The sequence below is a fragment of the Myxine glutinosa genome, chromosome 6, assembly GCF_964187855.1.
Source record: "Myxine glutinosa chromosome 6, kmMyxGlut1.1, whole genome shotgun sequence".
Classification (NCBI taxonomy): Eukaryota; Metazoa; Chordata; class Myxini; order Myxiniformes; family Myxinidae; genus Myxine; species Myxine glutinosa.
In genome coordinates, this window is record NC_136266.1 from 125,862,360 (window position 1) to 125,886,701 (window position 24,342).

General features: G+C 44.0%; 1 protein-coding gene across 13 annotated transcripts in view; it reads right to left on the minus strand.

Annotated features, from left to right (window-relative positions):
* LOC137415338 (V-type proton ATPase 116 kDa subunit a 1) overlaps positions 1–24,342 on the minus strand; it is a 221,662-nt gene that overhangs the window by 21,682 nt on the left and 175,638 nt on the right. For all 13 annotated transcript variants that reach the window (XM_068100933.2, XM_078780484.1, XM_068100932.2 and 10 more), the window contains one exon: positions 22,436–22,607. In XM_068100933.2, the coding sequence (XP_067957034.1) occupies positions 22,436–22,607 (172 nt within the window). The remainder of the gene's footprint in view (positions 1–22,435; positions 22,608–24,342) is intronic.

Below are 24,342 nucleotides of genomic sequence, written 5' to 3' on the forward strand. Positions count from 1 at the left end.
CTTCAAAATCGTCTCCTTGAACATCCTCCCTCTCGACATCAACCTCATCTCCAGTCTGAGCATCTCGTTTCTTAGTGTACGGATTGCAGCATCCCTCTTGACCAGAGCAGTTACAGTATGACGTGCATGAAAGATGTTGTTTGTGACAGCCACATGCCTCGGTCCTGCACTTCTTGCCATGTGCCCTACACTGACACAAAATCACGTCAATCAGATCTGGTGGAGCTGGGTCACCCTGAGCGATGACAGGAACGGGGATGCCATCCCGGATCTCCCATCCAAAGCGAGTGATATCGGCTGACTCGTCGGGTGGGGCTTGGTGATCTGCAGCTTTCCACAACATGACCTGCAGATGAGCCCGCAGCACATGCTGCAACAGGTTGGCAGATGTTGGAGGCAGGGCCATGATTTTCGGACTTTTCTCCTTTTTGGTGAAGAGTGTGAAGCGGGCAGACTCCATGGATGTTCTTGGCGGTTGACCATACAGAGCAACGAAGAAGGGTTTTGCTGCTTCCATCATATCTGCCTGTGTGGTGCCCACCTAACCCAGAACATCAGCCAAGCCTGGAAAGTCCCCATCAAGCAAGATGTTCAGTGCACGGATCTTCCCTTTGGCATATGGATATGATGTTGTGTCGCACCCGCTGAGGACATGCGTGCCAAGCAGCTGCAGACATTTTGGCCCTAGGTCAGCACAGGTGGCTTTGATGTCCAGCACTGTCCGATTGCAAAGCTCCATCTGCACCTCGCATTGCAGCTTCGCCCGATGCACCCAATAGACCAGTATGACAAACACGTCTGTGTCGTCACTAAGCACACGGATCACGCCATGGCCACGTCTGGCAGCCTCAAGGGCATAGGAGATCATGGTGACATCTGCTTCGTCATGACCGAACACACCTTAGTCCAGAGTCTCCATCGCCGAATTCTCTCCTAGATTGAAGGTACACAACATGCTCGCCAGCCTCCGTTTGTTATTCTTGCTCTTCAGGATTGCATCTCTCTTGGGCAGAGGACTGATGATGGAGAGCTCATAGTCGGTGATAACTTCACCAGCTCGCCGTATTCTCTCATGATCCTTGGCACAGACGACATCTTGGTACTTGTCGAAGACAACGACCTTCTCAGTACGATCGGGATATTGACTTAAACGACTCTGGATGGACGCAATCAGATCTGAGGGACTGCCACCGTGTGGCCAGACAATATGGTAGAACAGCTGTGAAACATCCACAATAACAATGTCAGGAGCAGTTGGCAAGATCTCAAGCACACCGAGGCGTTTGACCAGACCCGACTTGTTGCCTTTGAGGAGACAACCATAACCATCGATGAGCGATGAAGGTACTACACACAGTTCGTAGGCAAACAGAGGTTCAACCTCCAACTGCCGCCACTGACCAATCATCAATAAAAAAAAAAACAATGACCAATCATCAATAGCCGGAGAAAAATGTTCTCAAGGTCTATTACTGGCCTTTCATTGTTGCGCTTGACCTTATTCTTGAGAACATCCATCGTCTTGATGGGGCTGCTGATAGATTTGTAGAACCCATCAGGGAGACTGGCGATGAATTTTCTCTCCATCTCTTCTCCAATCACAATTGAATCCGCCACATTCACATCAGCGGAGGAAATTTGACCAGTGACAGGATTGTACAGATGAGGACGGTGATCTTCCAGTGGGTGTGGGTACTTCTCTACCTCCGCATAAATGAGACCCCTATCATATATATCCAAGATGCGCCGATATACCCAAACTTACAGAACTTAGAAAGCAAACTCGATCAGTGCATCCGCCATCTTTCTTTATCCGTCCTGGGAACTAGAAACTAGTTATTGAACAAACCACAGGCAACCCACTCGGCATTTACGAAAATGACACTTAACCTGGCCTTTTGCATCTGATCTTCACCTTGAATTGAAACAATAACAGAAGAAATAGATTCTACACACCCCCAAAACCCCCTAAAAGATATATTACATATCATTATTGGGCAAGTGGTTTAAAAGTTAGATTTTCAAAATGGCGCCCGGCGGCAATATTGGATTTATGCAAATTACCAGAGTTGCCCAAACTTGCAATTTGGGCAACCAAGCTGAATTTATTCTAGGACCCCATGGGAGTACAAATCAACGAAAAAAGTTCATTGGATAGAACATTTCTAGGTTGGGTATTGAGTACAAAACGTCAAACCGACTAAAAGTTTACAATATTTATTGTATCCAAAGTAAGAAATGACAGACATGAAGGAGGAAACTAATGGAAATAGTTATGTGTGGATTGAGATTAGACATTGTAAAAATAGGGATGTGGGACATAAAAAAATAAACCATCGCATAATCTCCCCTGAACTTCGTTCCAGGTGAGCTAAAATAGTGGTTAAAAATAGGGACACAGGGATGTGCGTGGTGTTAGGTCTTTTTACTTCCGCCACCAAAGGTGGATGGAGGTTATGTTTTCACCCCTGTCTGTTTGTCCGTTTGTTTATTTGTTTGTGAACAAAATATCTCAAGAAGTTGTGGACGGATTCGGACAAAATTTGGCAATGTAGCATATGTCACAAGGACGAAATGATTCGATTTTGGTGAAGATCTGGATTCAGGGACGAGAATTTTAAAAGTGATTCTTCACCATTGGGAGATAGTGCCAAAAACTATACATTGTGGGATATCTCAAAAAGTTATGGACGGTTTTGGACGAAACTTGGTGGACTGTTTGGGTGTGTGACAAGGAAGAATCGACTCAATTTTGGTTAAGATCTGAATATGGATTCGGATATGAGAATTATTTAATTTTTTAAAGTGATTCTTCATCATTGAGTGATATGGCCAACCAGGCGGAGGTATGCTCTCTACTGAGTGCCGTTCTAGTTTTTAAAGCAATGATCCCAATATGTGTAGTTCGGGGTACCATGGTACATATGGCTGCGCCAGTATATGTCACATTATGAGTGAAAAGACAAGGTAAGGCTGTTAGATTTGAGAAAGGCAAACTTTGCAGGTGTGAGAAGATAGTTAGGTGCTCTAGATTTGGTCAAACTAAAGGAGGGCAATCAGCTTTATCTTTTACCACGATTACATTTGACAAAAAACATTCCATCATAAATTTAGACGATGTGCCCAAAATATTACCAACTGATACAGATTCGATTGGACACACATTAAAAAAATACTTTTAAAAGATGAACAGCACGATTGGGAAACACATTTAAAACACTCTTAAAAGATGAACAGCACGATTGGGAAACACACATTTAAAACACTCTTAAAAGATGAACAGCATGATTGGGAAACACACATTTAAAACACTCTTACAAGATGAACAGCACGATTGGGAAACACACATTGAAAGCACTCTAAAAAGTTGAGCAGCACGATTGGGAAACACACATTTAAAGCACTCTTAAAAGATGAGAAGCATGATTGGGAAACACATTTAAAACACTCTCAAACGTTGAGGAGCATGATTAAGAAACACACATTTAAAGCACTCTTAAAAGATGAGTAGCATGATTGGGAAACACATTTAAAACACTCTTAATAGATGAGCAGCACGATTGGGAAACACACATTTAAAGCACTCTTAAAAGATTATCAGCACGATTGGGAAACACACATTTAAAACACTCATAAAAGATGAACAGCACGATTGGGCAACACACATTTAAAGCACTCTTAAAAGATGAGGAGCACGATTGGGAAACACATTTAAAACACTCTCAAACGTTGAGGAGAATGATTAAGAAACACACATTTAAAGCACTCTTAAAAGATGAACAGCACGATTAAGAAACACACATTTAAAACACTCTTAAAAGATGAACAGCACGATTAAGAAACACACATTTGAAACACTCTTAAAAGATGAACAGCATGATTGGGAAACACACATTGGGAAACACACATTGAAAGCACTCTTAAATGATGAACAGCACGATTGGGAAACATATTTAAAACACTCTGAAAAGATGAACAGCGGGATTGGGAAACACACATTGAAAGCACTCTTAAATGATGAACAGCATGATTAAGAAACACACATTTAAAACACTCTTAAAAGATGCACAGCACGATTGGGAAACACACATTGAAAGCACTCTTAAATGATGAACAGCACGATTGGGAAACACGCATTTTAAACACTCTTAAAAGATGAACAGCACGATTAAGAAACACACATTTAAAACACTCTGAAAAGATGAACACTGGGATTGGGAAACACATTTAAAGCACTCTTAAAAGATGAGCAGCACGATTGGGAAACATCTAAAGCACTCCTAAAAGATGAGCAGCATGATTGGGAAACACATTTAAAGTGCTCTTAAAAGACTGAGTGGGCGGGTTAATGTCGAAATCCTTGAACAAATTCTTAATTCTTTCACTGTGACTGTGAGTGGGTGTCTTTCACTGTGAGTGGGTGAGTTATTGTCGAAATCCTTGAACAAATTCTTAATTCCAACCACGCTTGCACAAAGGTCAGACCTGGCTAGCCGATTCGTGAATGACTTTTGTAAAAACAAACAAACAAACAAAAAACACCTTCCCCGGCCAATCACACGAGGTGGTGGGGATAATTGGGGCCGTTGTAGTATCAGTAGTTCATTTGTCTCACGGCTTTTTATAGTGCAATGCAAGCTGAAGCTTTCAATTTCCTCCTCGCAAATGCACAAGTTTTTGGGCATCGACCACACATAGCACAGTTTTGTTCTTCCAAAATACAATAAAGCTTTAACATTGCTCGTTATTTGAAATGAAGGAAGCCCAAAAGGATTGGTAACATTAACCGATGAAAATAAATTGCAGCAAATTACACAAATGTCTGGACAGCGTTTAGATGTTGGGAGGAGCACGTTGGATGAGGTGGCATTAAGATTATTGACGGAAACATTGGCAAATTGAAACAAAATGGTTGTTCAAAGTCAAAGCGCTGGAGTACGTAGAATATTGTCAAACAAGGCCTTTTGGCTAACGTTTGGTTATCAACTGAATTGCCTTTTGGAATGCAAGAGTTAACACACGTGGAAGATACACCAAACAAGGAGAACATTTTGTGTTGAAAATAAAATCTCAATCCAAAAATATTCTCAGTGTGGAACAAAAAAGAAGGAAGGAGAAACATAAAGATGGGAGATGAAAGACAGACCCAAGGACATGACTCATTGATGAAGAGGTGAAATAATGTGTGGAGATATTCATGATTCAAATCCTTTATGCAATGATGGCGTCCCTTCATCGTGTGAACCACTTGAATGCGGTTCCAAAGCTCGGTAAACGTTGTGGAATCTGTAACACCAATTTGGCTGCAATGTGTTCACAAAGCCTTCAATACCCATCACTGAGGATTATGACAGAAAACTCTCAACACCACTTGGTTATTGCACAGAACATCAACACCACTTGGTTATTGCACAGAACATCAACACCACTTGGTTATTGCACAGAACATCAACACCACTTGGTTATTGCACAGTACATCAACACCACTTGGTTATTGCACAGAACATCTCCAACACCACTGGGTTATTGCACAGAACATCTCCAACACCACTTGGTTATTGCACAGAACATCTCCAACACCACTTGGTTATTGCACAGAACATCTCCGACACCACTTGGTTATTGCACAGAACATCTCCAACACCACTTGGTTATTGCACAGAACATCTCCAACACCACTTGGTTATTGCACAGAACATCTCTAACACCGCTGCTCAGCACTTGCACAACAATACGTTCCAAAAGTTTCTCCGTTCCACCTCCTGAGTACTTTATCTCGAGTTCTTTCTTTGAATCCTTCGTACATCTTGCAATACTCCTTTCCTTCCTCCTGTTTTCCTGCAGCCCACCCCAACCTCGAACCCATCCAACGTGGAACATTGGCCAGGCACACCGAGGTCATCCATCAGCCTCCGGCTTCGCCATGCTAATGGGCGAGCGATCGATGAAGTGGATCGTCTGGCCGTGCCAAGGCCCATCTCTCATCCTGGGCCACATGGCCACACAGATATTCATTGGAAGCGGGTCACTTAATAGTCCGTCGGTGCTCGCTCTGGCGTGCTTTGCTCACACGATCACACGACACGGAGCTGCCGACTGTGCTTTGTGATGGGCAAGCATCATGTAAACTTTCATCAGGATTACGCAGTGGTTGGTGCAAGGCAAAAGATTAATTAAAATCATCGTGGTGAACATCACATAGTCTTTCTCCTCCTGCATCCTGCCCTGCAGTTCACAGGTTATATACTACTCGTGTGCACAGCAAGCGTCGAGAAGTGAAACAATTTGCTGGCAGAGCAGTTGGACGAACACAACAGTTGGAGGACGAACACGGCAGTTGGAGGACGAACACGGCAGTTGGAGGACGAACACGGCAGTTGGAGGACGAACACGGCAGTTGGAGGACGAACACGGCAGTTAGAGGACGAACACGGCAGTTGGAGGACGAACACGGCAGTTGGAGGACGAACACGGCAGTTGGAGGACGAACACGGCAGTTGGAGAACGAACACGGCAGTTGGAGGACGAACACGGCAGTTGGAGGACGAACACGGCAGTTGGAGGACGAACACGGCAGTTGGAGGACGAACACGGCAGTTGGAGGACGAACACGGCAGTTGGAGGACGAACACGGCAGTTGGAGGACGAACACGGCAGTTGGAGGACGAACACGGCAGTTGGAGGACGAAAACGGCAGTTGGAGGACGAAAACGGCAGTTGGAGGACGAACACGGCAGTTGGAGGACGAACACGGCAGTTGGAGGACGAACACGGCAGTTGGAGGACGAACACGGCAGTTGGAGGACGAACACGGCAGTTGGAGGACGAACACGGCAGTTGGAGGACGAACACGGCAGTTGGAGGACGAACACGGCAGTTGGAGGACGAACACGGCAGTTGGAGGACGAACACGGCAGTTGGAGGACGAACACGGCAGTTGGAGGACGAACACGGCAGGTGGAGGACGAACACGGCAGTTGGAGGACGAACACGGCAGTTGGAGGACGAACACGGCAGTTGGAGGACGAACACGGCAGTTGGAGGACGAACACGGCAGTTGGAGGACGAACACGGCAGTTGGAGGACGAACACGGCAGTTGGAGGACGAACACGGCAGTTGGAGGACGAACACGGCAGTTGGAGGACGAACACGGCAGTTGGAGGACGAACACGGCAGTTGGAGGACGAACACGGCAGTTGGAGGACGAACACGGCAGTTGCAGGACGAACACGGCAGTTGCAGGACGAACACGGCAGTTGGAGGACGAACACGGCAGTTGGAGGACGAACACGGCAGTTGGAGGACGAACACGGCAGTTGCAGGACGAACACGGCAGTTGCAGGACGAACACGGCAGTTGGAGGACGAACACGGCAGTTGGAGGACGAACACGGCAGTTGGAGGACGAACACGGCAGTTGGAGGACGAACACGGCAGTTGCAGGACGAACACGGCAGTTGCAGGACGAACACGGCAGTTGCAGGACGAACACGGCAGTTGGAGGACGAACACGGCAGTTGGAGGACGAACACGGCAGTTGCAGGACGAACACGGCAGTTGGAGGACGAACACGGCAGTTGGAGGACGAACACGGCAGTTGGAGGACGAACACGGCAGTTGGAGGACGAACACGGCAGTTGGAGGACGAACACGGCAGTTGGAGGACGAACACGGCAGTTGGAGGACGAACACGGCAGTTGGAGGACGAACACGGCAGTTGGAGGACGAACACGGCAGTTGGAGGAAGAACACGGCAGTTGGAGGACGAACACGGCAGTTGGAGGAAGAACACGGCAGTTGGAGGACGAACACGGCAGTTGGAGGACGAACACGGCAGTTGGAGGACGAACACGGCAGTTGGAGGACGAACACGGCAGTTGGAGGACGAACACGGCAGTTGGAGGACGAACACGGCAGTTGGAGGACGAACACGGCAGTTGGAGGACGAACACGGCAGTTGGAGGACGAACACGGCAGTTGGAGGACGAACACGGCAGTTGGAGGACGAACACGGCAGTTGGAGGACGAACACGGCAGTTGGAGGACGAACACGGCAGTTGGAGGACGAACACGGCAGTTGGAGGACGAACACGGCAGTTGGAGGACGAACACGGCAGTTGGAGGACGAACACGGCAGTTGGAGGACGAACACGGCAGTTGGAGGACGAACACGGCAGTTGGAGGACGAACACGGCAGTTGGAGGACGAACACGGCAGTTGGAGGACGAACACGGCAGTTGGAGGACGAACACGGCAGTTGGAGGACGAACACGGCAGTTGGAGGACGAACACGGCAGTTGGAGGACGAACACGGCAGTTGGAGGACGAACACGGCAGTTGGAGGACGAACACGGCAGTTGGAGGACGAACACAGCAGTTGGAGGACGAACACAGCAGTTGGAGGACGAACACAGCAGTTGCAGGACGAACACAGCAGTTGGAGGATGAACACAGCAGTTGGAGGACGAACACAGCAGTTGGAGGACGAACACAGCAGTTGGAGGACGAACACAGCAGTTGGAGGACGAACACAGCAGTTGGAGGACGAACACAGCAGTTAGAGGACGAACACAGCAGTTAGAGGACGAACACAGCAGTTGCAGGACGAACACAGCAGTTGGAGGATGAACACAGCAGTTGGAGGATGAACACAGCAGTTGGAGGACGAACACAGCAGTTGGAGGACGAACACAGCAGTTGGAGGATGAACACAGCAGAACACAGCAGTTGGAGGACGAACACGGCAGTTGGAGGATGAACACAGCAGTTGGAGGACGAACACGGCAGTTGCAGGACGAACACGGCAGTTGCAGGACGAACACGGCAGTTGCAGGACGAACACGGCAGTTGGAGGACGAACACGGCAGTTTTTTTTTTGTTTTTTTTTGTGTACAGAGTCGAGGCTCGTGAAAGAGCTAAAAGTTGGAGGACAAACACGGCAGTTGGAGGACGAACACGGCAGTTGGAGGACGAACACGGCAGTTGGAGGACGAACACGGCAGTTGGAGGACGAACACGGCAGTTGGAGGAAGAACACGGCAGTTGGAGGACGAACACGGCAGTTGGAGGACGAACACGGCAGTTGGAGGACGAACACGGCAGTTGGAGGACGAACACGGCAGTTGGAGGACGAACACGGCAGTTGGAGGACGAACACGGCCGTTGGAGGACGAACAGGGCAGTTGGAGGACGAACACGGCAGTTGGAGGACGAACACGGCAGTTGGAGGACGAACACGGCAGTTGGAGGACGAACACGGCAGTTGGACGACGAACACGGCAGTTGGACGACGAACACGGCAGTTGGACGACGAACACGGCAGTTGGACGACGAACACGGCAGTTGGATGACGAACACGGCAGTTGGACGACGAACACGGCAGTTGGACGACGAACACGACGAACAAGGCAGTTAGAGGACGAACACAGCAGTTGGAGGACGAACACAGCAGTTGCAGGACGAACACAGCAGTTGGAGGACGAACACAGCAGTTGCAGGACGAACACAGCAGTTGGAGGACGAACACAGCAGTTGGAGGACGAACACAGCAGTTAGAGGACGAACACAGCAGTTGCAGGACGAACACAGCAGTTGGAGGACGAACACAGCAGTTGGAGGACGAACACAGCAGTTGGAGGACGAACACAGCAGTTGGAGGATGAACACAGCAGTTGGAGGACGAACACGGCAGTTGCAGGACGAACACGGCAGTTGCAGGACGAACACGGCAGTTGCAGGACGAACACGGCAGTTGCAGGACGAACACGGCAGTTGGAGGACGAACACGGCAGTTTTTTTTTTGTTTTTTTTTGTGTACAGAGTCGAGGCTCGTGAAAGAGCTAAAAGTTGGAGGACGAACACGGCAGTTGGAGGACGAACACGGCAGTTGGAGGACGAACACGGCAGTTGGAGGACGAACACGGCAGTTGGAGGAAGAACACGGCAGTTGGAGGACGAACACGGCAGTTGGAGGACGAACACGGCAGTTGGAGGACGAACACGGCAGTTGGAGGACGAACACGGCAGTTGGAGGACGAACACGGCAGTTGGAGGACGAACACGGCAGTTGGAGGACGAACAGGGCAGTTGGAGGACGAACACGGCAGTTGGAGGACGAACACGGCAGTTGGAGGACGAACACGGCAGTTGGACGACGAACACGGCAGTTGGACGACGAACACGGCAGTTGGACGACGAACACGGCAGTTGGACGACGAACACGGCAGTTGGACGACGAACACGGCAGTTGGACGACGAACACGGCAGTTGGACGACGAACACGGCAGTTGGATGACGAACACGGCAGTTGGACGACGAACACGGCAGTTGGACGACGAACACGACGAACAAGGCAGTTGGAGGACGAACACAGCAGTTGGAGGACGAACACAGCAGTTGCAGGACGAACACAGCAGTTGGAGGACGAACACAGCAGTTGGAGGACGAACACAGCAGTCACACTCAAGTCATTGTGCTGAGCCGAAAGGATGCACTGGAGGTTTATGTTTCCACTTATTTATTGCTGCAACAATGTGCCCTGGATTTTCATCTTTGGAATCGAGGCAATAATACAAAATAACTGCTGTTATTAAATGCATTCGGGTGTGGTTTCTGTGGTGGTTTCAATGGTGTGTTTACTTTCAGATATTTAGTTGTAAATCTTTGGAGTGTTAGTTGTATTTATACATGTTATATGAGGGTAGTTAATCCCACAAATCACATTAGTATGTATGTTGCGGTGAGTTGCATTGCAGAGATTACAGGATAGTAAATTTGAGTCAAGAATCCAGAAAGCTATCGAGTCAAGAGAAAATGAGGATTAGAAAGTAGTTATAATGGGAACAACAACAAAACCCACCTCTACCGCCACCACCACCAGTAGTAGCATATGGAATGATGCTCCTTTTAGTGTGAAAGGAGGTTATTTGAATTGGGTATCGATTACGAGATTAATCAAGGGCCATTGGACGGAAGATTGATGAAGCGTTTCATAGAGGTCAATCTATCATCACATGCTGAACTATCACACTCAACACGTTGGCGCACGGTACGTGGAATGGCTCGCTCCCTTGGACGTTAGTGTGGCACCATGGAATGGGATTCGAAATACCAATTGTTATTGAATGGAGAAAAACAGCATGCCCACATAATCACGTGCTTAAAGTAGGGCTGGCCAGATAGATTAGAGGTAGGCAAACAATTCGACATTGAACCGTTAGTTGAGCCTGGGTTTGATTGCTGACCCAGCTACAAACGATCACCCCAGTTTCAGTCGTGCAGGGCGAGGCAATGTGTGTGCCAGCGATTGGAAGGACACGACAAGCTGGAGCACCTGTTTGCCAGCATTGTGTGTGTGTGTGTGTGTGTGTGGTGTGTGGAATGGAGAGGGGAGGGGGTAGAGAGGAAGAGGTTGGCAGATAAAAAATATCCCACGGTGTTTTAGACAAAGAGTAGGGGAGTGATCGTTGTCAATCTTTAAAAAAAAAAAAAATACCTGAACAAAATACAAATTCCTGGTAGTCGAACGTCAAGCTCTGCCAACTGCTTTGTAAAAGACCTGCGCCAGAACCATTTCCTCAGTCTGATCCTGAGAACTTTTTGGGCCATTAAAGAGAGGAACGAAGAAGAAGAAGAAGTGGAGGTGGAAGTGGAGGCGGAAAACGAAGATGAAGAGGAAGAAGAGGAAGAGCAAATAAAACGCAAAACACCTTGTACACACCTAATATAACCTAATGACACCAAAACAATGATGCCTCTGAGAACAAGTTCCACAATTCTCCTGCTGCCCCCTGAACAATACTTCCTTCAAAAATGAAAACACTAACATCCATTAAAAACTCTCTCATTTAATTAATTAATACATGTGTGAAAATTACACGCATAAACCAGGAATCGAACCCAGTAGTAGGGGAGCTCCCAATAGAGTTCGTGACCATTTTCCCGTGATCAAGGTTTGAAGGTTGATTTTGAAAGATAAAAATATATATAAAAAAATAAGCTTGGGTATCTTTTTTTAAAATGCGGGCTAACTCGGCCAGAGGACAAAATCCAAGATGTCCGCCAAAACCGCGAAATCGGGCATATTTCCGCCTACGTGAATGCTACATATACATATTGGGTGTCCATATGTGGGTTTTTCTGGGCCCAGATCTTGCATCTTACATCAGTCAAATGATATTGTGACTTAAAATGATATTAAATGATTAATGTTGACCAAAATCCAAGATGGCCGCTGCAAAAAACCATGTATTGTATATGTTCATAATTGTGCATACCATAGATTCATCGCTGGCATCTAAATACAGTTTTACATGACTAGTGTTTTCATTTATAACCTTATTGTTACTATGAATGACTTTTTGAGCAGGTAACGAACCAAGATTGCTGCCTTATCTACAAGATGGTTTGATTAAGTTTCACAGGTATTTGTTCACAGGTAGTTGTTAGTATTAATTTCCAGGGAGTACCAGGGTGGACAATGGATCAAGGCATTACAGTTAAGTATATTCAACTAATAATAGTTAAAATATTAGTTAAGTCCCTTTCTTTAAGAGATAAAGATCTGTCCTGTTCAATATTTAAGTTCAGTTAAGTATTAACATCATTCATATCATGCTGTCTGATGTACGGTATGTACAGTAAGTAATAGGTTTTATTTTTCATTGCAGAGTATACCATGGCGACACCACCCATTCAAGGAAAGAAGAGAAAGAGTGAAGATGAGGACCAGCCTCCAGGACTATCAAGCTCCAGTGAGTGTATCCTCTGTCATAAGCATTGTGATGAGGAAAAGAGTAGCTTAAGCCCAGAAGCCTGGCAGCATCTCCAACAACAAGCAGAACGATGGAGAGGATTGGACAAATACGGTCAAGTCTTTGATGCAGTGCCATGGCACAATGGACCAGCTGGAATATATTTCCACAAACTGTGTAAAGTTCAACTGGCCAGTAACTATAAATTGGAGCAGGCACTAAAGCGACAAAAGAAATGTTTTGAAACAGAAATCTCTCGCAGCGATGATGTAGCTGACGAAGCACCTGGACCATCTTGCGCTCAGAGACAATCACGATCACAAACCGGTATTATACAAGACAAACATTTGTGTATTTGGTGTATGAAGGGAGAAGACCTGAAACACCCTGGACGGGACAAGTGGCACATCATGCAACAAATGGATGCATGGCATGTCTTCAAAGGTCACACAGTCCATCTGGACGACGAGAATATGCGGGATCGCATTTTGACACTGATTGATTCCACGTCAGTCCATTTGCCACAGAGATCCGCTACCATCGGTCATGTTGGACGAAATACATCAAAGTCCATGATTATAATGATCAACATTTGCACATGCACAATGTACGACTGGCAGAAGTACGTCAAATGTTTTTCAAACATGTGCGCACTGTAATTTTTGAAAGACATGAACTCCGAACACTACAGAGCCTTCTACAAGGCTACACGCAAATGCTGGTGAACTTTGGCATGACTGTGAACACTGTGAAGTCTAGCACAATAAAATCTATGCTCCAAACGGAATTCAGCGACCAAATTGGTTTCCACAAAAGATTTACAAAAAACAAGAGCTCAATGGTTTTTGACACGTCAGCTGGTGGAACATACATAGAAGCTGCTGTAAATTGCCTAGGTGCAACTGATGACCAACTCGTCTCAATTGTAGCGCAACGAATTAGAGCTGAAGCAGCAAAAGTATCGCCAATGATCTGGCCACCTCACATTGACGATTTACTCAATGAGGACGAAACAAGCAGCCTACTGAAACAGCTCATTTCCCGTCTAAAGTCTTCAAAACCTCAGCGTGACCTTGATATGGAGGATGACGACTCTGCAGTTATCGCTTTGACTGCCTTGCTCTCTTCATATATGACAGGCAAACGAACTTCATTTGGAACAAGGTTGTCTGTTATGATACACGGACTAACCAGAAGCCGGGAACTTGTCGAGTTATTGAAAAAATTCTCAATTGGGATCAGCTACAAAGACGTGCTACATCTCTATGATGCTTGGGCCAAGTACGATATTGAGCAGAACAAAGCATGTCCAGAGGAGCTTGCACTGGGTATGCCAGGGACAGCAGTAATGGACAATGATGACTTTTCTGAGGACACGCTAACTGGCGCGAACACTTCACACCGTACAAATGTTATGTTTGTCCAGCCACTTGATTTGGTTCATGCAACGTCATGATTTGGTTTGAAGTGAAAATGCTCCCACTCGCATGAAGGAAGACGAACAAGCTGTACAAGATATTAACAACTGCATCACTGAATTCGGCTGTGACCCTTTCAATGAAGAAAACAAGGTCTTGAAGTCACTACAGTCTGGAATGGTAGCTTCTGATGACCTCATTCAAGATTTTGAATCGGTCCACACCGATGGCGAGAAATGCTTGAAGGCATTCTGTGAAGACAGAATGTTCAGCAGCAACAAACCTTTCCATGCAACCATTCACAGGAATTTGAGACGGAACTTCAGCAACCCACCTTCAGTCAAGACTGGCGAGCGCATCATGAAGTCAGACGCAATGGAGAACAGAGCGATGGCAGCAGTTGTCTCACTTGCTGAAAATGACACCGAAAATTTCACCTTGTCAGAGATAATGTCGTACCGAGTCACAGATGAATGTCTGCCAATATTCAATATCAACGGCACCATGAAAAAAGTGCAAAAATCTAAGTTGGTAGAAAAATTCAAGCTACATGCGTTGGAACCAACACTAGACAAGTACACGGCGATCCTGGACATGGGATTTATATGGCGTTTGTCTACGCCATCGGTAGAAGACAGGGAAAAGGCTGATGGAATTTCCTACACCTGGGGAGACTACGCATCGAAGGTGTTCGCCGTCATTATGAGCAGACATAAATATGCATCACAAGTTGTGTTTGTCAATGACAGATATGATGTTTCCCTGACCGTCAAGGATAGCGAACGCAAGCTTTGAAAAAGCACTTCTGGATTTTCAGATGGCTCCAAGAATGTATTTTTCAAGCAGTCGGACAAATTCCCATCTGCCAAAGGATTTCAAGACTTCTTCCACAATGCAACAAACAAGCAGCACCTACAGATCTTTCTCAGAAACGAGTTCAGCGTGTTGTACCGAAACTATTCTAACACTGAATTTGTCTACTGCGTTGGGCCCACATGTGTCAATCTATCGACAGGTTTGCCTGTTACAGACTTCCAGTGTGAACAGTTAGAAGCAGACACATGCATGTTCTTCATCTACTCACAAATACGTAAAGCTGGACTAGAAACACCTGTTATCATCGACGCAGAAGATACGGACGTGCTTGTATTGGCATCGTATGTTGCTCATAGAACTGAAGGGGTGCTCGCAATGAAGTACAAAAAGCAGTTCATAGATTGTACAGCTTTCTGCCCGAAGGAAATAGCAGATATCATAGTTCCTCTTCACGTCCACAGCGGCTCAGACACAACAGCAGCATTCTTTGGACATGGGAAGAAAACCATCTTCGACATATCATCCACTTCACCTGAAGCTAGAGCGTTCCTCAGTGAAGTAGGGAAACACCTACCGGTCCCTCAGCAGGTGCTTGATCATATGACGCTGTACACCATACGGTACATATACAAGGACAAACAAAGTACCACTCTGTGTGATGCTCGGGCCAGGAAGTGGCGACAAATGAAAAGGAAATCAATACTGCGGCTTCCACCAGACAAAGAATCCCACGATTTGAAAGTCAAGAGAGTGAACTATCAAACCTACGTGTTGCTCAACTACGAAAAACCTGATGCGCCACCGTCTCCTTTATCTCATGGCTGGCATCTCGAGGAAGGCATGTGTCTTCCATTGAGGTACATTCACCCAGCACTCCCAGAAAAACTAACTCAGGCTTTGGAAAGCAGCCCAACTATGGATGATCCAGTCGAGTCTGGGTCCGAGACGGACGATTCGGACAGTGAATAACAATTTCAATCTATCCAACACAAACAAACTGTTATAACAACTATTGTCATTTTCAACCCTACCGTATATGCTACTTGTGCAATGTGTATCACTGCTTGTAAATGTAATGTCATGTCACTGTAAATATAATAAAACAAAATAGAGAAAGATAAATTCTTTCTTACTGATTGCAAATGAAAACCTTGAACATTGTGTCAAATAAAAGACGTTGCAATAGATACAATGTACAGTAGCCATAACTGCTTATCTAACGGGCGAGAGGCAGCCATCTTGGTTCGTTACCTGCTCAAAAAGTCATTCATAGTAACAGTAAGGTTATAAATGAAAACACTAGTCATGTAAAACTGTATTTAGACGCCAGCGATGAATCTATGGTATGCACAATTATGAACATATACAATACATGGTTTTTTGCAGCGGCCATCTTGGATTTTGGTCAACATTAATCATTTAATATCATTTTAAGTCACAATATCACTTGACTGATGTAAGATGCAAGATCTGGGCCCAGAAAAACCCACATATGGACACCCAATATGTATATGTAGCATTCACGTAGGCGGAAATATGCCCGATTTCGCGGTTTTGGCGGACATCTTGGATTTTGTCCTCTGGCCGAGTTAGCCCGCATTTTAAAAAAAGATACCCAAGCTTATTTTTTTATATATATTTTTATCTTTCAAAATCAACCTTCAAACCTTGATCATGGGAAAATGGTCACGAACTCTATTGGGAGCTCCCCTACTACAGGTCCTCTGGAAAACCGTACCAGTGCTCTGCCATCTGACCTATCTGGGCGACCCCGACTGACCATTCAATTTACCCACGTATAATTCCTGTTCATTAATATACCGGGTAACTGTGTTTCTACGCCCCCAGTGGTGTTTATAATAGTGGACATGGATTTGTCCCCCCATTGGAGGAAGACCCTCTCATGATCAGGCCGTTGCTGCTCCTATGGTTGGCAGCGAATGACCCGGAAGAATTGACGATAAGAGAGTGGCAACCATATGTGTGGTACAATTGCATGCTCAAGGTAAGTTTAAAATGATGGCATTTACTATTGATCATGTTTGCGGGGTTAAAAAAAAAACTTAAAGTTTCGTGCTCCCATCTGAATCACTAGTTGATGATGCAGGGAACAAAGGTTCACATACCACACAATAAATTTATTTGTTCATTGTCCACCATGTACACTAATGTCTACTATGCAATTCATATAAAAGTGCACTGATGTCTAACTCTGTCTTTGTCCTGCATGTCACTTGTATACATGCTCCTCCATGAACCGAAGATCAGTGTAAAAATTCATCAGAATCATTGTATACATTTTCCACTGTATCATTGCATGATTAGTAGGAGTTTTAAAGATACCTGATTAGTTGGTGTTTTAAAGATACATGATTAGTCGGAGTTTTAAAGATACATGATTAGTCGGAGTTTTAAAGATACATGATTAGTCGGAGTTTTAAAGATACATGATTAGTCGGAGTTTTAAAGATACCTGATTAGTAGGAGTTTTAAAGATACATGATTAGTCGGAGTTTGAAAGATACCTGATTAGTCGGTGTTTTAAAGATACATGATTAGTCGGTGTTTTAAAGATACATGATTAGTCGGAGTTTGAAAGATACATGATTAGTCGGAGTTTTAAAGATACCTGATTAGTAGGAGTTTTAAAGATACATGATTAGTCGGAGTTTGAAAGATACATGATTAGTCGGAGTTTGAAAGATACCTGATTAGTCGGTGTTTTAAAGATACATGATTAGTCGGAGTTTTAAAGATACATGATTAGTCGGAGTTTGAAAGATACCTGATTAGTCGGAGTTTGAAAGATACATGATTAGTCGGAGTTTTAAAGATACCTGATTAGTAGGAGTTTTAAAGATACATGATTAGTCGGAGTTTTAAAGATACCTGATTAGTCGGTTTTTGAAAGATTCCTGATTAGTTGGTGTTTGAAAGATACCTGATTAGTCGGAGTTTTAAAGATACCTGATTAGTCGGAGTTTTAAAGATACATGATTAGTCGGAGTTTGAAAGATACATGATTAGTCGGTGTTTGAAAGATACCTGATTAGTAGGAGTTTTAAAGATACATGATTAGTCAGAGTTTTAAAGATACCCGATTAGTCGGTGTTTGAAAGATACATGATTAGTCGGTTTTTGAAAGATACCTGATTAGTTGGTGTTTGAAAGATACCTGATTAGTCGGTGTTTGAAAGATACCTGATTAGTCGGAGTTTTAAAGATACATGATTAGTCGGTTTTTGAAAGATACATGATTAGTCGGTGTTTGAAAGATACATGATTAGTCGGTGTTTGAAAGATACATGATTAGTTGGTGATTGAAAGATACCTGATTAGTCAGTGTTTGAAAGATACCTGATTCGTTGGTGTTTGAAAGATACATGATTAGTCGGAGTTTTAAAGATACCTGATTCGTTGGTGTTTGAAAGATACATGATTAGTCGGAGTTTTAAAGATACCTGATTAGTCGGTGTTTGAAAGATACATGATTAGTCGTTTTTTGAAAGATACCCGATTTGTCGGAGTTTTAAAGATACCTGATTTGTCGGAGTTTAAAAGATACCTGATTAGTCGGAGTTTTAAAGATACATGATTAGTCGGAGTTTTAAAGATACATGATTCGTCGGTGTTTGAAAGATACCTGATTAGTTGGTGTTTGAAAGATGCATGATTAGTCGGTGTTTGAAAGATACATGATTAGTCGGTGTTTGAAAGATACCAGATTAGTCGGAGTTTTAAAGATACCTGATTAGTCGGTGTTTTAAAGATACCTGATTAGTCGTTGTTTTAAAGATACATGATTAGTCGGTGTTTGAAAGATACCTGATTAGTTGGTGTTTGAAAGATACATGATTAGTCGGTGTTTGAAAGATACATGATTAGTGGGTGTTTGAAAGATACATGATTAGTCGGAGTTTTAAAGATACCTGATTAGTCGGTGTTTTAAAGATACATGATTAGTCGGTGTTTGAAAGATACCTGATTAGTTGGTGTTTGAAAGATACCTGATTAGTCGGTGTTTTAAAGATACATGATTAGTCGGTGTTTGAAAGATACCTGATTAGTCGGTGTTTGAAAGATACATGATTAGTCGGTGTTTGAAAGATACCTGATTAGTCGGTGTTTGAAAGATACATGATTAGTCGGTGTTTGAAAGATACCTGATTAGTTGGTGTTTGAAAGATACATGATTAGTCGGTGTTTGAAAGATACGTGATTAGTTGGTGTTTGAAAGATCCATGATTAGTCGGAGTTTTAAAGATACATGATTAGTCGGAGTTTTAAAGATACCTGATTAGTCGGAGTTTTAAAGATACCTGATAAGTCGGAGTTTTAAAGATACCTGATTAGTCGGAGTTTTAAAGATACCTGATTAGTTGGTGTTTGAAAGATACCTGATTAGTTGGTGTTTGAAAGATACATGATTAGTCAGTGTTTGATAGATACCTGATTAGTCGGTGTTTGAAAGATACATGATTAGTCGGTGTTTGAAAGATACCTGATTAGTCTGTGTTTGAAAGATACATGATTAGTCGGTGTTTGAAAGATACGTGATTAATTGGTGTTTGAAAGATACATGATTAGTCGGAGTTTTAAAGATACATGATTAGTCGGAGTTTTAAAGATACATGATTCGTCGGAGTTTTAAAGATACCTGATTAGTCGGAGTTTTAAAGATACATGATTAGTCGGAGTTTTAAAGATACCTGATTAGTCAGAGTTTTAAAGATACATGATTAGTCGGAGTTTTAAAGATACCTGATTAGTCGGAGTTTTAAAGATACATGATTAGTCGGAGTTTTAAAGATACATGATTAGTCTGAGTTTTAAAGATACCTGATTAGTCGGAGTTTTAAAGATACATGATTAGTCGGAGTTTTGAAGATACCTGATTAGTCGGAGTTTTAAAGATACCTGATTAGTCGGAGTTTTAAAGATACCTGATTAGTCGGAGTTTTAAAGATACCTGATTAGTCGGAGTTTGAAAGATACATGATTAGTTGGTGTTTGAAAGATACATGATTAGTCGGAGTTTTAAAGATACCTGATTAGTCGGAGTTTTAAAGATACATGATTAGTTGGTGTTTGAAAGATACATGATTAGTCGGAGTTTTAAAGATACCTGATTAGTCGGAGTTTGAAAGATACGTCATTGGTAGGAGTTTGAAAGATATATGATTGTTCAGTGTTTGTAAGATATGTGATTGGTTTGAGTTTATAAGAGACAGCACATTCATGTTCAATATAATTTTATGGAAAATCTATTCCAAGTAAACATCACCCGAAATCAGAGGTTATACATATATTATGACTAATACTCGCCAAGCGTCGGTGTTCCAAAAGCAACGCGATTGTTGAAGGCCCAGTCATCAAAACAACATTACCCGTTTTGAAGTGAAAGTTGCGAGCAAGGACAAGTTGCAAATCAGGATGAAAGGCATAAAATACGAACGCTCCTTGTGGAAAAGGTGCAATTTATGTAAGGAACATGTAAAACGAAGACGGCACACGTGTGCAAGTTGGTGCGGTCGAGGGAACAGCTGCTCCAATAAAAATAAAGGGTAGAGTTTTGGGTCAGATAACTGACAGGCATTTCAATCCCTCCAAGTGCAACAAGATCAGTGTACTCATTTTCGAAACACTTTATGGTCAAAACAGAGCATCATCTTTGCCGCTGCCCTCAGACGAGTGCCCCGTGCCGATCAGATTTCTCATTCCGTATTCTGCCCTGTAACCCCCAAGTAATCCGAAAGTTTCTCTTCACACTTCACAGCTGATCTTCACACAAACAGTCGATTGTCCGTGGTGCTGCCGTTTTGAAGGTTAATTTGATTTTTAAAGCAATTTATTTAAGCACCCATCATATATCCATCAACTTGGGTAAAATAAGTTTTACACATGTCTGACATTTCCCCTAATATGCAGCTGTGCCAGACAGGAAAAACAGGACAACTGGAATCTTAAATTAATTGGTTTTCTTATCAATTAGGAGGTATTTTGGGGCCTTTTTATATAGTAGCATTTTTGTGCCCATCGTATATTACTCTGAGGGCATCGTATTAAAAGATGACCAGAAAGTGTCGTCACATGAAGACTGGATCATCCACTCCATGAATGTCATTCAAGAGCAAACTTTTTTTTTCTCCGACAATCCAATAAAAGCCTGGGGTTGCCTTAGCGGTTAAGGTGCAGGCTTGGGATCCTAGGATCCTGGGTTCGAATCCCGGTCGATTGCTGAATTAACGCCAGGGGGTTGACTCAGCCCGTCATCCTTCCGAGGTCGGCAAATTGAGTACCAGTTCACTGGTAATTCCCTGTGTGTCGCAAGAGACGATTAACAGGGTTGGCGGCAGGAAGGGCATCCGGCCATAAAACATTGCTTCAAAAAGTGGACCACGGTGCCCAAAAAAGGCCAACCCCCACTCTGCGGGGAAAAATGGCCTCTAAGGGTGGTTCTTCTTTTCTTTCTTAATCCGATAGTAACATCATGATTCTCCTGAGACGAGCTTGGTTTCCAGAAAATCCGAATCCAAATCCTTAATACCACAACCTTCAAGGAGATCTGAATCCTCTATGTATGGGATGCCAGTCTAGTGTTGTTACCACTAGACCAACCCAAGTAATCTCCAACCATGGTGGTCTCCCTGCTCCCCTCCCAAAATACATAATGCATTAAAGTCGTTATGACCAAGGCCATCACTCGTGCTCGCACATGGCACCGACTTCTATATAAATGGATCCTCCTGCATGAAGACTTGCGACAGAGCTGCTCTTCTTCACATTTTCCAATGTGTCTCCCTGCTCATTTAATTTTATGTATCAATCGTTTTTGTTGTTTCGCATGTATCCTGTTCCTGCTGGTTGCATCGTTTTCTAAAAGTGCAGCTGCGCCGCTGATTCAGTGCCCCTATTACAGCTAAACTGGTACTCATTTTTCCAACCTCGGAAGGATGACAGGCTGAGTGAACCCACATGGTGTTATTCAAAGGCACAACAGGGGCTCAAACACAAGACCCCAAGATCCTAAACCAGCCACCTTAACCGTTAAGCCAACACGAGGCTTCATGTATGAATAGTTATATAGGGCTCATCACTAATACCGCATGCATTTGCTGCTATTATGATCGTTTCAGTTTGTTGCTTAGATTACACAAGTGATTCATTCATGTAAAAATATTTTCGAAAAACGACGTTCTGTATCATTTTGTCCTTTGACATGTCTGGAAATGTTCCACTCAATGTTGCGTATCTGAGCGATTATGCCACCCGTGCCCAACAACTGAATATCAAAGTTAGCGTGTACACTGTAAATGTGTGTGTGTGTACATGAGCAACACGATACTGTAACTTTTTGCATTGCCTGTTAAGTAAAACATGAAGAAGTGGTGTTTGCAAGGTTAGGGGAAAAGCAAAGGGACCAATATGCGTCTAACAGCAAAAGTGTACCAATGGAGACGCAGTGCATGGAGGAAGGCTGACAGTCCCTCCATGATGAGAAGCACACCGACAGTGAGGCCAGCAAAGAAGGCAAAGACGAAGAAGAGCAGGATGAAGGCTGCACCGCTGGCCACATGCAAACCGCTGTGCATGACCATCAACCACAGGACCTCGGAAAGCTCTGCATGAGGATGGCGTCAAATTGAACGCGTCACACCACAAAGGAAGAGGGAGAAGGAAAGGAAATACATGCTTTAATTCTGGCACCCTTTTTAACCTCAACAAAGCATTTCAAGTGGATAATTAAAACTAAGAAATAAAGGCTGGTACGAAGATTCATTTGCAATGTGAAAAAAGGATCTCGATTGGGAAGTCATCAAACAGTGTACACGTGATAAACTTAACAAAAGCTGCAAAAAAAGAAACGAATACACAGCACTGTGTGGGTGAAGAAGCTGGCCAATTCTACAAGGCATATTCAATGTCATACAACATGGTAAATGTAGTTGAAGATAATGAACAAAGAGGTTCCAGAAATGCTCATGTGATCAATAAAAGATTATACAAAAAGAGCATGTGCTCCAGAGAAAATTATCTGCTCCATCCCATCACAGTTACATTCATTTTGCCGTGCACTGGTGGGGCTTGCTGCAAATTGTTTTGTTTTTTAAATTATGTTTGACCATTTTTTTAAACTACATTTAATTTTTTTTTATCACCATCACACACTCACTCAATAGAGCCTGGTGTTGGCTTAGCGGTTAAGGTGCTGGCTTGGGATCCTAGGATCCTGGGTTCGAATCCCGGTCGATCGCTGAATTAACGCCAGGGGGGTTGACTCAGCCCATCATCCTTCTGAGGTCGGCAAATTGAGGACCAGTTCACTGGTAATTCCCTGTGTGTCGCAAGACCTGACTAACAGGGTTGGCGGCAGGAAGGGCATCTGGCCATAAAACATTGCTTCAAAAAGGGGACCAAGGTGCCCGAAAAAGGCCAACCCCTGCTCTGCGGGGAAAAATGGCCTCTAAAGGTGGTACACACTCACTCAATAATTACAGGACGTAGACGTGAGGAATAATCATAGTAAAGGAAGACGACGCGGTGAACACCACACACCGAGCGGAATGCCCTATTAGAAATTTCTATATCGAGAAAAAGTCAAAAAATCGAAATTGCTTGCAATTAAAAAAAACGGCAAACACAATTTAAAAGAACTTTCACATTTGGCATGTACAATTACAAGCTCTCTGCTTGATTACTGAAGTGCAGCTCCCTCGCAATCAACCTTTGAACCTCAACGCACTGCTCCCGTGTATTGGTGAAAGCTCATCAGCCACCGGCAGTAACAGCCAGCGGTTTGTGAACTTCAAAAGCAACGACAATTAAAGAGTGCATTGCGCTAATTATTCCGATGCGAACAAGTCATTCATCATAATAGTGTGGGTGTTACTGTATAGATTTGTTTTTTACTATACTATCGGGGGGGAGGGGGGGTGCATGGGAACAAGTGCAGCACAGGCAGCAGGTTCTCGATGTTGAGCAAACCAATGTGTGAGCGAGCGTGACAACGCTGACCCCAATCTTGTAAATGAAGAAAACTAAGAAAGCCCCTGGAATAAGTTCACCAGTGGTTCATAACTGTGCATTTAACATTTCCATGGAATATATAACTCCAAAATATTTGCCTCAAACATAATTACATGGCTTCACAGAAATAATCATAACCCAATTAAAGTACATACAAAAGAGTTTAAATTTTTTTTTAACAATAACCTCACAAACTCCATCCTGGTTCTCCTGCATGCGCACAATCATTACACTGGAGTATTTGAAATTTGCATGCAAATCAAAAAACTACACCAGCAGCACATCTGTGCTGATTGATGGAGCCAGAATCCCCTCGTAAAGGAGGCCCT